The sequence below is a fragment of the Polypterus senegalus genome, chromosome 2 (assembly GCF_016835505.1).
Source record: "Polypterus senegalus isolate Bchr_013 chromosome 2, ASM1683550v1, whole genome shotgun sequence".
NCBI lineage: Eukaryota > Metazoa > Chordata > Cladistia > Polypteriformes > Polypteridae > Polypterus > Polypterus senegalus.
In genome coordinates this window covers 109356811-109374432 of record NC_053155.1, presented here as the reverse complement: position 1 = coordinate 109374432, position 17622 = coordinate 109356811, and the positions used below count along the sequence as shown (strand labels likewise).

The 17622-nt window shown below is 38.0% G+C and overlaps 1 protein-coding gene across 4 annotated transcripts in view; it reads left to right on the top strand.

Annotated features, from left to right (window-relative positions):
• The window catches only part of cntn5 (contactin 5), a 1359131-nt gene that overhangs the window by 1049486 nt on the left and 292023 nt on the right, over positions 1-17622 (top strand). For all 4 annotated transcript variants that reach the window (XM_039744349.1, XM_039744347.1, XM_039744348.1 and 1 more), the window contains exon 11: positions 13087-13223. In XM_039744349.1, the coding sequence (XP_039600283.1) occupies positions 13087-13223 (137 nt within the window). The remainder of the gene's footprint in view (positions 1-13086; positions 13224-17622) is intronic.

The window sequence follows — 17622 nt, the reverse complement described above, 5'->3', positions numbered from 1 at the left end:
AACAAGACCATTGCCTTTTTTTTATAATTCCCCTTAGCTCCTCAAAATAGACACACACCCTAAAATTAAGCTTATCATGTGTAGGATCCTAAAGCCAATGTCACATTATGCAACTTCTAGTTAGAAGAGATGTCAGACTGGCAACTTCAGTTGTTATTGCCATAACAATCTACTTGACTAAAAATCATTAGCTATGTCAAATTATGGGACTATATGATAACTTTCCAGTACAGTTTCACATTTCCAAGAAATCACATACTCGCTTCTTTTTTTGACAGCCAATAATATGGTGTATGAAGGGTTAACAGGTCTGGTAAATTCAAACACAATCCCTGCTCTTTTTTTTTCTTTTTTTCCATTCTCTCATGGCATGAACAGTAAAATATAAAACATCAGAGAGACAAACCTCTCTTTTGCTTTCTAGGTCCAAAACACCCACGTTTCTTATTTCTTGTTGTTACACTATATCCATTGTACTTCACACAGAGCCCGCCCCAATGGCTTATGACAAAATCAAACCTATTTGGGTTGTGGACTAGTTGGAGTGAGTCACTGGGTTTTATGAAACTTATGGACTGGCAGCTGAGAAAGCATGCGGACAACTGCCCCTAACTCACTAAAATTATGTAAATGAAGTCTGCAAATGAAAAATCTATGGAAAAGTCGGAAATTAATCTTTTTGAAGTGTTTTGAAATCTTTGAAAAACTCAACAATTGCTTAATTACTGTGACAGCATTTAATATATCATGAATATTCCTTCATACACTTCAGGAAAGGAAATCTTTTTGACAGATAAATCAAATAAAAACACTGGAACAACCCAAAAATGTATCCATCAAGTGAGCAGTGAAATAATTCCACCAGTCTTTGCATGAATTTTGTCAGTGTTCAGGCAGGAGCTTATACTGTTCCTTAAAAATCCAAAAAAAGCTTTGCTTTCTCTGTTCAGTTCCCTATGTTCATCTGCCTTTCTCCCTTTTTTGTCACATCGCTAAATTTCTTTTCAAGTTATAAGGTCTAGCATGAAGTGTGTCTTGCGTACACTTTCTGTCACTGTGTCACTCCACTTTTCAGTGATAGAAATGTGATGATCACATTTTAAGCACCTTGCTTTTTAGCAGTGTTTAGTTGTAGTAATTATTCGATGTTAATGTTGATTTATTTTTATAATTATGTCTTTCATTTTTCTATTCTTTAATATGTAAAGCACTTTGAGCTACTGTTTGTATGAAAATGTGCTATATAAATAAATGTTGTTGTTGTTGTTGTTATATGTCAAAATGCAATTTGAATGGCAGGAAATGTCATGTAAAACATATCTCATTAAGATAATTTCAAAGACATAGATTTGTATGTACTTTTTGATTTCCAGTCTTAACGTCTGGAGTATGTTCTCCATACAATATTAGAATGGCTTAATGTGACTTTCTGTTTCCCCATCACTCCAAACTGGGTTAATATTCCAGTAATTTCATAGGCTTCAAGATATGTCATTTTCTAATCTTCATTTAAAATCTACAGGTTTTGTCTTGTGGAAAATATGCATAGGGTCCTGCAGCGACCATGACACTTGGGACTTTGTTTGTTCTATTTTTTTCTGTGAATGAGAGGCAAACTATTGTCTCCAGCTTACTTGAAAATGAGGGAGCTACAGTAGAGAAGCACCTCACAGTTAAGTCAGGGATCCACTTAGAGATAGTCTGTACCACAACACCTCTAAAACAAAGTAGATGTCTCAACATTTTAAGAAAGATGGCTGAGATTTAAGATGCTTGCATGCAGTAATAAAAATGGTTTAGTTTAAAATGCCATCTGTCTCTATGTCTGACTCTCACTCCTCCTCGAGCTTTTTTTATTTCTGTGGTTTGAAATCCTTTGTTAAAAGATCATCCCCCAGGCTCTGATTAATTCTCTGTGATTTATCAATGTTTTGCAATTGAACATTTAAAGCAATGAGGTGACATTTGGCTACAACAAAGGTGTTTTACGTGAGAAGCACTTAGTGTATACCAATGAAAGAGAAGAATAATGTTACATCCCGACATTTGATCCAAAACAGCATTATTACGTGCTCAGAAGTCTGCTGTGAAGGAGTCCATGTTTACTCTATTTGCTATTACTTTAATTGAAATCCTCATTTAAAAATGAAGTGCGACAGTAAAAACATTCAATTAGTATATTACACTTTCATATCTCACAATACATCAGAGAAAAAAGCTTGCTTATCTTCATAAAAAAACAAGACAAGCTTTATCAGATAAGTTTCAAACAATGAAGCCTTGCTGTTCACAATTTCCTTATGTACTGCACTTTGCTAGAAAACTGCTAAATGGTTTGATGTTGAATTTTGCTAGAAAATCGTTTTAAAGAAATCATATAAAATTAAACCAGATGTTTGCTAGTATTAGGCCCTTTTGTAATTTAGTTATGTGTTTCCAAAGGTAGGATTATAAAGGTAGGTTTGTCATAATTTTTAATTAAAAAATATAGATACAGTGGTGTGAAAAACTATTTGCCCCCTTCCTGATTTCTTATTCTTTTGCATGTTTGTCACACAAAATGTTTCTGATCATCAAACACATTTAACCATTAGTCAAATATAACACAAGTAAACACAAAATGCAGTTTTTAAATGATGGTTTTTATTATTTAGGGAGAAAAAAAATCCAAACCTGCATGGCCCTGTGTGAAAAAATAATTGCCCCCTGAAGCTAATAACTGGTTGGGCCACCCTTAGCAGCAATAACTACAATCAAGCGTTTGCGATAACTGCAATGAGTCTTTTACAGCGCTCTGGAGGAATTTTGGCCCACTCATCTTTGCAGAATTGTTGTAATTCAGGTTTATTTGAGGGTTTTCTAGCATGAACCGCCTTTTTAAGGTCATGCCATAGCATCTCAATTGGATTCAGGTCAGGACTTTGACTAGGCCACTCCAAAGTCTTCATTTTGTTTTTCCTCAGCCATTCAGAGGTGGATTTGCTGGTGTGTTTTGGGTCATTGTCCTGTTGCAGCACCCAAGATCGCTTCAGCTTGAGTTGACGAACAGATGGCCGGACATTCTCCTTCAGGATTTTTTGGTAGGCAGTAGAATTCATGGTTCCATCTATCACAGCAAGCCTTCCAGGTCCTGAAGCAGCAAAACAACCCCAGACCATCACACTACCACCACCATATTTTACTGTTGGTATGATGTTCTTTTTCTGAAATCCTGTGTTACTTTTACGCCAGATGTAACGGGACATTTGCCTTCCAAAAAGTTCAACTTTTGTCTCATCAGTCCACAAGGTATTTTCCCAAAAGTCTTGGCAATCATTGAGATGTTTCTTAGCAAAATTCAGACGAGCCCTAATGTTCTTTTTGCTTAACAGTGGTTTGCGTCTTGGAAATCTGCCATGCAGGCTGTTTTGCCCAGTCTCTTTCTTATGGTGGAGTCGTGAACACTGACCTTAATTGAGGCAAGTGAGGCCTGCGGTTCTTTAGACATTGTCCTGGGGTCATTTGTGACCTCTCGGATGAGTCGTCTCTGCGCTCTTGGGGTAATTTTGGTCGGCCGGCCACTCCTGGGAAGGTTCACCACTGTTCCATGTTTTTGCCATTTGTGGATAATGGCTCTCACTGTGGTTCGCTGGAGTCCCAAAGCTTTAGAAATGGCTTTATAACCTTTACCAGACTGATAGATCTCAATTACTTCTGTTCTCATTTGTTCCTGAATTTCTTTGGATCTTGGCATGATGTCTAGCTTTTGAGGTGCTTTTAGTCTACTTCTCTGTGTCAGGGTGCTCCTATTTAAGTGATTTCTTGATTGAAACAGGTGTGGCAGTAATCAGGCCTGGGGGTGGCTACGGAAATTGAACTCAGGTGTGATACACCACAGTTAGGTTATTTTTTAACAAGGGGCAATTACTTTTGACACAGGGCCATGTAGGTTTGGATTTTTTTTCTACCTAAATAATAAAACCATCATTTAAAAACTGCATTTTGTGTTTACTTGTGTTATATTTGACTAATGGTTAAATGTGTTTGATGATCAGAAACATTTTGTGTGACAAACATGCAAAAGAATAAGAAATCAGGAAGGGGGCAAATAGTTTTTCACACCACTGTATATTTATTATTAAAGCCAATTTGTCTCAGAATACACATTCATGACATTGCATAGTTTATGTCAGTAGCTCCGGCAGCTGAAATTTATTAGAAAAAGTTTACTCACGCTATCACATAGAAACTGGGTCAGCTCTTCCTGTTTGTAACACCCTGTCAAGCAGGTCAGGATAGTATTGTCAAATTGCTATTTCAAACATTGGGACACATTTTATAGTTTACTTTCAACTTTATATTCTGTAAAATATTCTGTATATAGAGATAGATAGATAGATAGATAGATAGATAGATAGATAGATAGATCTGTATATAAATATGTACTTTTCATACACTAAGTTATTGTCAATTACAGAAAAGTTTCAGTTTATTTGTTTGCAGCATACTACACTTTCTAGTAATGAGTGAGGTCCTGCAGTTCTTCTAGTTAATAAGGCAGTCTGGTCACAAATGGACATGCAGTTCAAATTATGGAGCTGAGGTGTAGCTTGTGCCTCTATTTTTTAAAAGGGCAGCATTTAGTGTGAGACGCAGTGCACTTCTCTGAAGCTGATTAACATCCTCGGGTAAAGATGCTACGTGTATGGACCAAGACAGGTAGGAGGGGGAAATGTTTGACTTGGTTGTGGTTTTGTATTTTCAAAGGATTTTAAAATCTTCATGTTGCTCTGTATTTTAGGAACAATATCTTACCGATTTGGATTTAAAGCTGTGGATTTTTTTGGTTAAACATTGACAATTCATCCACAAGGAAGATATATCAGAAATGTTTTTCTTTTAAAAAGTAGGGTTTGTTGGTCACTGTTGTCTTCGTTTTTGGTTATTTATTTGCCTTTAAACCAGGAAACACTCCCTTCTGCGGGTCAATTGGTAGTGATATTTAAAAATGTAACTTAATGTGAACCACTGTCATTTTTCATTCCTCTTACACAGAATATGGGCTTGTGCAGGCCTGCAAGAGGTTTAAGTTTTGAAATTTCTAGTATTAACTCATGTTTTGTATTTTTGACTGTGTACTTAATGAACTGCTTTGAACTCTATAGTCAAACTTTACACTTTTTGATTTTGACCTACGCAATAACTGAATTCCCTTCTGTAACACACCTAAAATGTCTGCCATTTGATTAGATTAATTAGTCTGTTTGGATTTTTTTCAAATGGTCACAAAAATTATCTGTCTGATACTATGTAAGGACAAAATGTTGCTATAATGTCTTGTTGGAACTTTACCTAAAAACCGAAGAGAAGAATCCTTGCACAAACAAATAATTAAGTATAGCTTTATTTAAGCATAATAAGTTCATATTCCTTCTCTCCTGACTAATTTCAGTTTTTGTTCTAATGTGAAAGTTCACTCAATTGATCAACCTGTGCTTGTCTTATGCTCACACTTCCAGTTTGTATAAAAAATTCTTCCAACCTAGAAAATAATGAAATAAAACTACTACAAATTAATTCTTGCTTAAGAAGACAGTCTTGCTGGTCAGGAAAATCAAGTAAAGTGTCCTTAAATTTATATAGACAGTTGTATCAATGTGCTTTTCTAAATTGCTGAAAAGGAACTCCTCTTTTTCCTTTTGTAGTTTGAAGACTTTTGCTTTATTTTCAGAATCTTCAGGGTGTGGCAAAGGAGCTATATAGGCATCGATCCAACACAGACTGACAACGGAAGCACGTGTAAAATAAACAAGATCAACTTTTATTTTTCTTCAGCCATGGGGCACGTCTTCCCCATGTCCCACAGGCCCAACACAGTCTCAAAACACCCAAAAGCAAAAACACCCCAAACCATACTCTTCCTCCACTACTCCTCCCAGGCAGCTTCGTCCTTCACCTCCCGACTCTGGTGCCTAGAGTAGTGGCTGCATGCTCCATTTATAGCACCCCCGGAAGTGCTCCATGTGCTTGTTGACCTACTTCAGGCTGCACTTCCGAGTGTGGCTGCAGTCCAGCCCACATGGGCTCGTTAAGCCATGCAGCTCCCCCTGACGGTGGCCATGGAGCCCAACAGGGATGAGCTCAAGTGTTCCACTATTGTGGTCCCGAAGCAACCCAGGGGGGCTGCCACTAAATGTTTTGGGGGATGTAGTGTGCATCCCATGGCTGCTCCCCCGGATCCAGTATCAAAGGGGTGTCCCGGCCAGGCATGGGTCCCGGCCGTCCGCCACAAGGGATAACTATCCATCCATCCATTTTCCAACCCGCTGAACCCGAATACAGGGTCACGGGGGTCTGCTGGAGCCAATCCCAGCCAACACAGGGCACAACCCACCGCAGAACACACACAAACACACCCAGCACACACTAGGGCCAATTTAGAATCGCCATTCCACCTAACCTGCATGTCTTTGGATTGTGGGAGGAAACCGGAGCGCCCCGAGGAAACCCACGCAGACACGGGGAGAACATGCAAACTCCACGCAGGGAGGACTCGGGAAGCGAACCCGGGTCTCCTAACTGCGAGGCAAATTTTCACTCACACTAAATAATGTACATCTTATGTGTCCAGCTGATGTTGAAGTAGATATTAACCTATGTTCATATCTGCATGGTGGGTATAGAGAATTACCCATTAAATGCAGTCTAACATATAAACAACATTGGCGTGCAATACATCCTCCTGTTGTGTCTTTAATTTTTGGCATGATTTTTTTTTTTGCATCATACTTAAAAAGAAATCAATCAGATCATTCATTCCTTTTCAATACTGAATGCAATCAAGCCTGTTGTACTTCTTTCCATGAATGTGCATTAATTGTGTCAAAATGAAGACTGCATGGTCTCAGTCAACATCAAGAGATTCATTCTTAGCATATTGTCTAAACACCAGCCCTGAGCATGGCATGCTGCTCAGGTCTTTGTAAAGGTGGAGCCGTAAAATGAAGTCAGCCATAAAATGAGATGGTGGAGTGGGGTGAAGGCACATAGTGTCAGTTACTTATGAGACTTAGAATTCACTCCACCTCTGCTGAAATCCATCTGCCTTGGTGTGGTGTTCTCTTTAGAAGAATCCTGACTGAAATCAGCTCAAGGTGAGGGATGGGCGTAGGAGAGGGTCTGTTACAGACTGCCAGCTGTTCAAATCCTCACAAAGTTTACCTGCAATATTTACTCTCAGGGTTCAAATGTGGCCAAGTGAACAAAAAAAATATGCCTTTTGGCATGCACAGGCTTAACAAAAATGGTTAAAGGCTTTAACCACAAAAAACTCAGAACTTTATTTACAGAGAGGAATCAAAAACCTAGAGAAAGGCAACACAAATGTCTGCCAAAAAAGACAAAACTAAAAGTAGTCCAATTCCCACAATAAAATCATAAATTTTGTCTTTAAGATGTGATTTGAATCCTTCAGAGTAGCAGAGTGAAGGTATGCAACCTTAACACAGTGACCAAGCGCTTGACAGACACTCATTCAGCTCCTCATTTTCGGGACCTACTTCTGTTGTCTGTGCTTCAGTCTTGCTCTCTGCAGATGTTAAATTTCTACTTAAATCAAACCTTTCCCCTTCAACATTTTAATTACGGCCCCTTTAATTACTGCACTGCTTCTCACTGACATTGTAGTCTCACTACCACAGTTTATTTTGTCAACTTAATTTGCTGGTTTTGAAATATCTACTCTTTGCCTCTGTCTATCACTTGTGCAATGAATGCATTCTTCTTTTATACTGTAACAACATTTTTGACTTGTTAAACTTCTTTTGATAATTGCTGCTAAAATTTGGAAAACATGCTTTCAGGCTTCCCCTACTGTATATATCAGTGCCCTTATTTTATTCATTTATTTTCTGTGTTCATTTTATTGTGCAGATTGTTTTTTTGTATTTGATGCTGCATTGTAATCCTTCCTCTGTAAAATACTTTTTGGCATGCTGTTAATGTCACAAGATTGAATAAAGATGGAATGATTATAAGGTAAAATATGCTCATATGCTCAAGATATTCTGTATATTTTAAATACAAAAAATTATAATATTGCAGTACTATAAATATAATATGTACAGAAGAAGTCAATTGAAATTTTACACCAAATTTAAAAGATCTGACTTCAGCACTTACATTACATAGTAACAGTACTTATATTATCTTGTAAGATATAAAACATCATACTACAGATAAACCATGTTATCCTTCCAAAAATAGTTATGTATATTAAAGCTAAATTGAACATACTGTAAAGTATAATGCCAGTGTGTCATTGTCATTTAAATATGCAGAAAAGCTCTTCACAGTTGTTTTTGTGTACAATTTGTTTGTGTAGCACACAGTATATCCAGTATATATATATATATATGCAAAATTTTTTTATTAATTAATTGTTTAAATCTTCTGTTAAAGTGAATTTGTAACAGATAAAACCATTGTCCTTAATGTCAAAAAGCAAGAAATAAAAAAGACCTTTTTAAATAGTGTGGTGAACAAAGAATAGAAGAGTTCAACCCTGAACTCCCTTGGCAAGGAGTCAGACTAGGGTGATTTATTATTTTGAAGTGGCTATGACTTCTAGTCTTTATCAAGGTCTATTCTTTTCTTTCTGTCTCTTCTCTTCTATCCTGCACATTCAAAGCATGTACCTTCAGCATAACCACTAGTACATCAATGTTCTGGATTGCTTTTAGGCCTATAATTACTTTGACAAACAGGGCCCTAGCCCAATAAATGGCTGTCGTATCTGGTATACTCAGACAGAAACTAACTTAAGTGACACCAAGGCAACACAATCATCTTAAAGAAAGAGGAAAAATAATTCAGTTTTGTTCCAGCCCACTGCTTAAAGAAAAATGTCTAGTCTCATGGACAATGTACAGTGATGAGATACAACACAAGCACATGACAGTAGCCTAACTTTTTGCACCATTTTTTCTGGGTCCAGGGGTTCTTAACCTGGGAATATTAGGAAATGTTTTGGAAAAATAAGTGGAACAATTTATGAGCAAATTCTGCTTTTCTATCTACTATAGTGTGGCTTTCTTTAATAGGACTCTCAAGTTACATTATGTATCATTGGATTGAAAATTACAGTCCCACACTGAAGTGAAAAATCCCAAAGGACAATACTTCCCTTTACTCTAGTGTTTAAGTTCTGGCTTTGGAAGCAGCAGTAGATATCTTCACCCAAAGCCAAAAATAAAAATTTATGCTGAGGCTTAAGTGAAAATTGCAAAGAGAAAGAACCCCTGTGTCAGTATTTATACCAAAATGGCCATAAGAAAACTACTAAGAGACATTAATTTACACAAGTGCAGTCCTTAGTGCTTTTTAAAAGTTAAATATCATTCTATGGTGAAATGGTCAATTGCTATGATCTGATTAGTATAATTTACTTTGGTTCATCTCCTGGGTTTTTCTTGATTTCAATTTTTTTTAGTTGAATATTATAATTTATCCTTTTATTTGGTGACATCAACACAGTGCCATTTTTGTTTTCTGGATGCCAGTTTTCAGTTCATTTTTAAAGGCAATAGCCAAACTATTTATCAGTTAATTGCCCTTTGCCAGTCATATACCATTAAATTTTAAAATAATAATTTAAAGGGAAATCATGTTTTCGCAGACGGCACAAAGGCAATGAATATAAATGGCTGAATGAATGAATGTATTTGTTCATTCATTTGCCAAATGTACTTATTTCATTACAGCTTTACAGGAGTCTGGAGATTATCCCCGGTGCTTTGAGTGAAAAATGTGAACTAATCCTAAATACCCCATGAGTCCATCGCAGATCACACTCATGCACACACCAGGACTTGCTAGTGGGCTAATCTATTTAATCTGCCTGTCTTTCTGACATTAAAACAAACTGGAGTACCTGGGGAAAAGTTAGACAGAGATAGAGTGAGATTTTGTAAATTATGAACAGACGACGCTTGAATTCAGTGCTCTGGAAGTGTGAGGAAGTAATGTGTCACTTTGTCAGCCTGGTTAAATTTGACTTTTTTAATGAATTGATGTAATCTGTGGGAAACAGTGTTGATAACAAGGTGAAGCATAAGGACTTTGTGTTTCTTGAAGGAGTTATTTGAGTAATAATTCTTTTTTACTTTTTTGTTGATCCCGTAAAGTTTGTTAACTATGTTTTATGAAAATATTTAACTTCATAGGTGTATGATGTTGTTTAAAGTACAAACTGTTTCAAATTTTGAGTGTTTAATACATACCAGCATGAAGAATATCAATCAGCCTTTATCTTGTGTAGCACAGCAAGCTTAATCATAAAGTGATTCACAAAGTGTGCTCTGAAAAGCCACCCACAAGATTAGAGAGTGCCTAATAATGATAGCAATCAGAAAGAAATAAAAATAATAAGAATCAATTTGTCAGTCTGTAAATATTGATGTCCCCATAAATGAATACTGCAGTGCCATTTCTATTTCCTTTTAAGTAATGACAATAAAAATGTGAAGTGAGTGTTATGGTGAAATGTAAGTGATTTGATTTCTCATGGTTGTAGACAGATCATAAAGCACTGTAGGAAGGTAAACAAGACATTTATCATTAAATATTCTTATCGTATATTCAGCGAAGAGCACTCAACAAGAATGAAGTGAATTTGATTCCTGTTTGAGTAAAATGGTTACAGTGTCATGTTTTTGAGCAATTCACAATTTAATTTTGGACAGTGCTGTGATCTGCAGTGGGAGCCTTTGAACATCCCCAGACCCAACAAAACACAGATAGACAGCTTAAGTCCAGCTACCAAAGTGTGAACAGAAAAGGAAACAAACATATTGTATAGCAGGAAAATTATCCTTACTCTGATTTAACTAAGGCTCACAGCCTGAACCTTTATGACCCTACCTCACCCCTGTGGAGGCTGGCCTGGACACAGACAGGCAGACACATACATTTCACCCAACACACGTTTATTTACACTATTATATACAAGTCCTTAAGTGCCACACAAACCCCACTAGTCCCCAAAGTCCTGGCCACACAATGCCTTCACACTCTCCTCTTCAGGTGCCCCCTTGCCTCCTCCAGCAAACTCAGTCCCCTTCCACCTGACTCTCGCCTCGAATAAAGGGAGGCAGCTCCAGGTGCCGGATGTGCTCCAGGTGCTTCCCGGCAATCTCCCACAGACACGCCCCTGTGTGGCGGAAGTGCCGGCTGTATCTCCGGAAGCATTACGGGTGTCCCTGCTCCTCTTCCTCCCAGCACTTCCTGGTGTGGCGAAAGTGCTGGGGTCCAGGGCTCTGAAGGTATGGGGGCACCCCCTGGCGGTGACCACGGGCCCCTACAGGGTAGAGCTTCAAAGCTCTGTACCCGTGGCCCCCAAAGGAACCAGGGCGGTCGCCCCCAGATGGTCTGGGGAAGGCACAAGCCCTCCTCCGGTCCTCCTGGGCGTCCCGGCCGGGTCGCCACCCCAGCCAACTCGGACACCCCTTAACCCTGGTTACTTTATCCTTGATGTTATTCTCCAGGTGAGCCATTGCCTCTTCACCACACCCAACTTACCTGGCTGCTCAACTGGAGGTTCTTTTAAATGGTTCACCAAGAGCACACTTTGGAATATGCCAAATTGATCATCAGGTGGCTCAAGACTTTTCTTGGCTCCTTGAGAATCATGCATCTGTCTTCTTAAAGTGCCAAACACCCCAGCTTATGGTCCCAGCTACACCCCCAATTCTGTGTCTGAGTTACCAGGTGTACAAACTTCTGGCCTCTAGCCTTCCTTCAGAATCCTTTAAGTATTTTTAATCATCCATTTGGGCAGTGGTCCATTCCATCTCCCGGAGAGCTCCCTGGCCTCCTATTCATAATAGCCCTGTAGTGCCTCCCCATACCCTTCTATCTTTCATGATGTGAAAGAAAATTGTTGTTCAGATTAGTGCAAAATATTTTACATTGTAATAGTGTTTTTTAAAAGCATTATACTAAAGCCAGTGAAAAAATATTGTGTCTATACCTACAATGTATAAATAAGTCTGTCCAGTAGTGATTAAAATAGAAATGAGAGGAAGCATATATGTACAAGGAGTACCTTTCATGTCAGTAAACACCCTGTATCTGGTAGCCAATAATGCATCATGGTGCATGTATATACAGTAGTATATACAATACAGGTACATGATTGAAGTGTTTAAAATTATGAAGGGAATTAGTACAGTGGATCGAGACTTGTATTTTAAAATGAGTTCATCAAGAACACAGGGACACAGTTGGAAACTTGTTAAGGGTAAATTTCGCACAAACATTAGGAAGTTTTTCTTTACACAAAGAATGATAGACACTTGGAATAAGCTACCAAGTAGTGTGGTAGACAGTAAGACGTTAGGGACTTTCAAAACTCGACTTGATGTTTTCTTGGAGGAAACAAGTGGATAGGACTGGCGAGCTTTATTGGGCTGAATGGCCTGTTCTCGTCTAGATTGTTCTAATTCTAATTCTAATTCATTATGCCTCTGAACTGAACTGAGTTACCTTGAAGGTAGTATCCCAGGCTTTCCTAAATGTTTTGAGGAGATGTTAAACAAATAATAAGCATTTAATGGATTCACACTTCCCTTTAGTACCTCTTAAGGAACATGTCTTCTACCCAGGACCAGAGGAAAGTGGGAATCAAGATTTTCATATATACAAGACATAGCTCAGGATATACTTTAGCTATAATTGACTGAGTGCTGTGGCAGCATGTTAGTTTAAGGAACTACCACAGTATTTTAGAGACCATTCTTAATTTTAGCAGGCCATACAGGGGGCAGATTAACTGTTGAGTTTAAAGGTCATAGCTCAAAAGGAGGTATTATAGATACTCAGCAGAGAGATAAAAGCTCTATAGCATCCATTCATGTCTTCCTAAAAAGTAAAAAAAAGAAATCATTATCTTGTGATTGGTCATGCATACTGAAATGTTTTTATTCATCAGGGGACCTGCCAGGTAAGTGATATGCACTCTTGTTAGCAGCTTAAGACCTAGAGAGATAAGTTTAAGTGGTGTGTGCTACCCCAGCTGATTAAATATCCTTATTGGTTTTTCCTTTCTAGCATATCCTCGATGGATCCAGATGATTAATGATACCCAGCTTGACAGCGGTGAGCAACTCCACTGGGAGTGCAAGGCTACCGGAAGGCCTCGCCCTACCTACCACTGGCTTCGAAACGGAGTGCCGTTAGTGCCCCAGGTACAGACTATTCTGGATCTATTCAGCTGAATGCTGCTTTAACTCATTTCAGAATTATGTATTTAATTCAAAAGACAGTATGACTTCCCATTTCATATTTTACTGTCCTAGACAATACTTTTAATACTTTATTAATTTTTTAATGAGAAATTTGAATTTGAATCAGAAACATTGTTACTGTATGTTATTGTGTTAGGTCAAGGGAAACTGAAAATGTCTTTTATTGAGTACTATCTTTGAACTCTGTCATCTGCAAAAAGGAGCTTATTTGAGGTAGCATAATCTAAAATAGTTAATTTCAATTGGTTCAAAGCCTTACATATTATAACTATGTGCTTGTCACATATAAGTTATGCAACCATAACCTACTGTTAGATAGATAGATAGATAGATAGATAGATAGATAGATAGATAGATAGATAGATAGATAGATAGATAGATAGATACTTTATTATTGGAACTTTCCTCTAATATTCCAAGACAGTGTGTCACTTTCACAGTAAAAAATTCCATTATGCATTGTGAAGAAAGTTACGGTAATTGTGGTAAATATAGTATAGTTAATTCTGGCAATGGTGTGAGGTGGCACATTTCATGGACAGCGTCTTTAAATGTAATGCAGGATCATGCCTAGTATGTTAATAAAACAGGACAAACATATATTGTAGGAATGTCAGCCTATTTTGCTTTGGTTTGGGTTTGAGCTCCTGATGGTGAGACATAGAAATATTTTCGATATGACCCCAGGTCTCTTAGAGGGTAAAGAAGTGCTTCATGGATGAACACAAGTGATCTAGGAAGTAGTCCCAGCTCCTTCCTCAAAATGTTCTCTTGACTACCTTCAAGGAGATTGGAGTTTAAAGAGCAGTAGATATAAGGAACACCTGTGATAACAAGAGTATGAGCCAGAGTGGGGAAAAAAGGGACAATGTGAGAGCCTGTTAGTAGAACAGGGTGACAATGTTTATTACACAAATGGGCTGTTTTGCTGGATCTTTTTCTTTGTTTGTGTCTTCTTGTGATTAAAGATATATAAAAGTATGCAGTAGCCTTGGTTTCTGTGACGTTCTGGGGGCTGTGTCCACCTCAAATACATTTAAATAGGTGACAACTATCAAAGCTGTTTAATCTAGGAAAAAGTCGTGAAGCTTATCCCTGCAACATAAGGTACAAGGCAGAAAACAGCTCTGTATGCTATACCGCTCCTTTACAGGACACACCTACACACATCCTCACATTCACAGGCACTTGAGGCCAGTTTAGTATTGCAAGTTACATTTCCTTGGGATGTGGGAAGAATGGAAAAAGATTCATACAAACTCAAGAAGAAATTACAAATGCCACACAGACAGCAATGACCAGACTAACAGTTCCACCAAGGACTCTGGAATAATAAAGTGCCTTCTATATACTTAAAAATATATATAAATCGATAAATATATCTATATATATAACATATTTATATGTATATAAACATGATATACTATAGATTTGTTTAGCGAATAGTTGTATTTATTGGCAAAAGAAAATGTTAACAAAATATAGTATTAACAAAATTAATTAATTCATATAATATTGTAATGCCTGGCATAATAAGCAAACACAACTCAGGGGTTTTCGACATTTTACTTGTAGTCTTCATTCTGTAACAAACAGTGCCCTGTCTTTTATTCTGTTATAGTGGTGACAGTTGGCAGAGAGCGGAAGGATAGTGGAAGGATTGGGGAAGACAGCGTACACAGGGCACTGGATGGCAGCCCCCTTGGGTTGCAATGGTGCCTCAGTTCCCACATGGCATCATGGGACTTGGAGTTTGCACACTCAGCCCTATTGGATTCCATGGGTGCTGCCAGGGGGTGCACAGGGACTGTGGAGCCCTACTTCATTGGACTTAAGCCTCACCCAGAAGTGCTTCTGGACCACATTAACATACAGGCCACTATATATAATTCTAAGGTTGGATAAAAGCAAGGCAAAGGCCATCATTAGTCAGTTTTATGTGCATTACATAATGTCACTAGAAGTAAGGGAAAGGGGGCCTGTGTCAACTTTGCCAGACACTGTGGATTAAGCTACTCAACTATGTCTAGGCTGCTGGCAAAGTTTCAACAGACTGGCAAAACAGAGAACCATCCAACATCTGGTCACCCACGAGTGACTAGACCAATGCAGAACCAACACAATTGGCTGGTCTCTCTTAGAGACTGCTTCAAATCAGCCACTCATACTGCTGCTGAAGATGTCTCAGTAATGGAACAGTAACAGGATAGTGAGGTAAAGAATAATTGCCGCTTCCTTAGATCAAGGTGACTTGTTTGCTCACATTTCCTAACTGTCTCACACAACAGGAGGACAATTCCAGTCCATACATTGCTGGTGTCAAAAGGTATGAGTGTTGTTTTGCCTGGTACTGTCTTAGTTTCCCTTGTCTCTGCACCTCAACCCCATGAAGCCCTTTTGGGATGCCCGGGATCATAATATTTGGAGACATGACCCATGAGTGCCAGTGGTTAGTTAACACCTTTGTCTGGCTCTTCTTCAGAAATGGGATAATATCCCTCAGATTCAGATGCTTATTGGCTCCACAGTATGTGGCAGAGGTGGTAAGCAGTGGTGGATGAATGCAGCCACAGCACAAGATACTGATGTATTGCAAAATAAATATTAATTATTAGAGTTATTCTAGTTTTTCTGATTTTGTTATTGTACTTGTTTGTTTGTGTTTATTCCTGAAAGTCAAAACTTCACTCCAACAAAAAGTATCAGGCTTTTTTCCCCAAACATATTTATATATAAGATTTTGCTGCATGTAGTTCATTACGCAATATTATATATGAATGTGAAATGGTGCAGAAGAGTACATTGTGTGGTGCTGTGTTTTTTAGCTATGTGAACCTGAATGTTGGAGTGTTGAGTGCAAGTCCCGTCCCGGTACTTAAGAGTCAGGAATTTAATGAAACTTGAGCCTAACAAGGTAACACTGCCCCCTGGCGGAAGCTGTGTTTTGGAATGAACCTATGAAGGTTATCTGGAGCAAAATACCATTTAGATGATCAATGATAAGAAAAAAGTGATCAAGAGAGTGGAGGTGAGTGTGAAAGACGAATTGTGATGCAAGGGATGGCTGGTAGTCTCCTCCCGCTTTCAGCTGGTCTGAAGTTCATTTTAAAATAAATTGAAATTTGATTTTTGTTTGCCATACTACATAAATAACTTTTAAATTGACCAAGTATGAGAAAATATGGGTGAGCCCAAGTTAACTCTACAGTAGACTAGTGCACCATCCATTATTGGCTATGCAAGATGCTTCTGACATAGAAGTTGTTTGAATTATTTTGAAAATGGAAAGAATTGATGGAAGGATACTATAAATATGCCATTTACAGAAGGAATAAGATGTGAACAGTAAAATCAAACTTTCTCCATTTTCTGCAAAATTGTGCAAATCAGATTTCAGATATGAAATTCATAGGAAGCAAAGAATCTTAACCATTCATTTTGTGACTGTTTTTGTAAATGCATCAAAGCTATAGAATAATATCATTAAATGTGCTCCATAAATATTGGGGTAATTGCTTTCCGTATTTTAAATATTGATGAAATGTTTCCTATTGTACTGGTTTTATGCATAGTTTTGGATTTAGTCTTTTTTTTACCATTTGGTTTCTGCTTTTGAAGAACTTCCCAGCAAACAAAAAGATGCAATTTGGAAACTGTCATAAAAAAATAACATGATACTGGAAAAAGAAACAATTGGTATACTTAGCTGTTGATAACAATCAGATCGGTCAAGAAAGATTGAATTAAGTTGATGCTACTGAAATTATCAGAGTTTTCAAGAAAAATTCTCAAACAAGTTTGGTTGAAATCATTACAGTAATCCCTCCTCGATCGCGGGGGTTGCGTTCCAGACCCCCCCGCGATAGTTGAAAATCCGCGAAGTAGAAACCATATGTTTGTATGGTTATTTTTATATATTTTAAGCCCTTATAAACTCTCCCACACTGTTAACATTATTAGAGCCCTCTAGACATGAAATAACACCCTTTATTCAAACGTTTAAACTGTGCTCCATTACAAGACAGAGATGACAGTTCTTTCTCACAATTAAAAGAAAGTAAACATATCTTATCTTTAAAGGAGCGCCGTCAGGAGCAGAAAATGTCAGAGAGAGAGAGAGAGCAAAGAAAAGCAAACAATCAAAAAATCAATACATGCTTTTAAGTATACAGAAGCACCGCGATAAAGCGGCATTTTGCAGAAGAGCGTCCGTGTCCTCTGTGCAAACAGCCCCTCTGCTCACACCCCCTCCATCAGGCAGAGTGAGTGAGAAAGATAGAGAGAAGCAAACAAGCGCCACGCGGGAAGCATATCTTATAGCATTGAGGAGTTTTAGTTA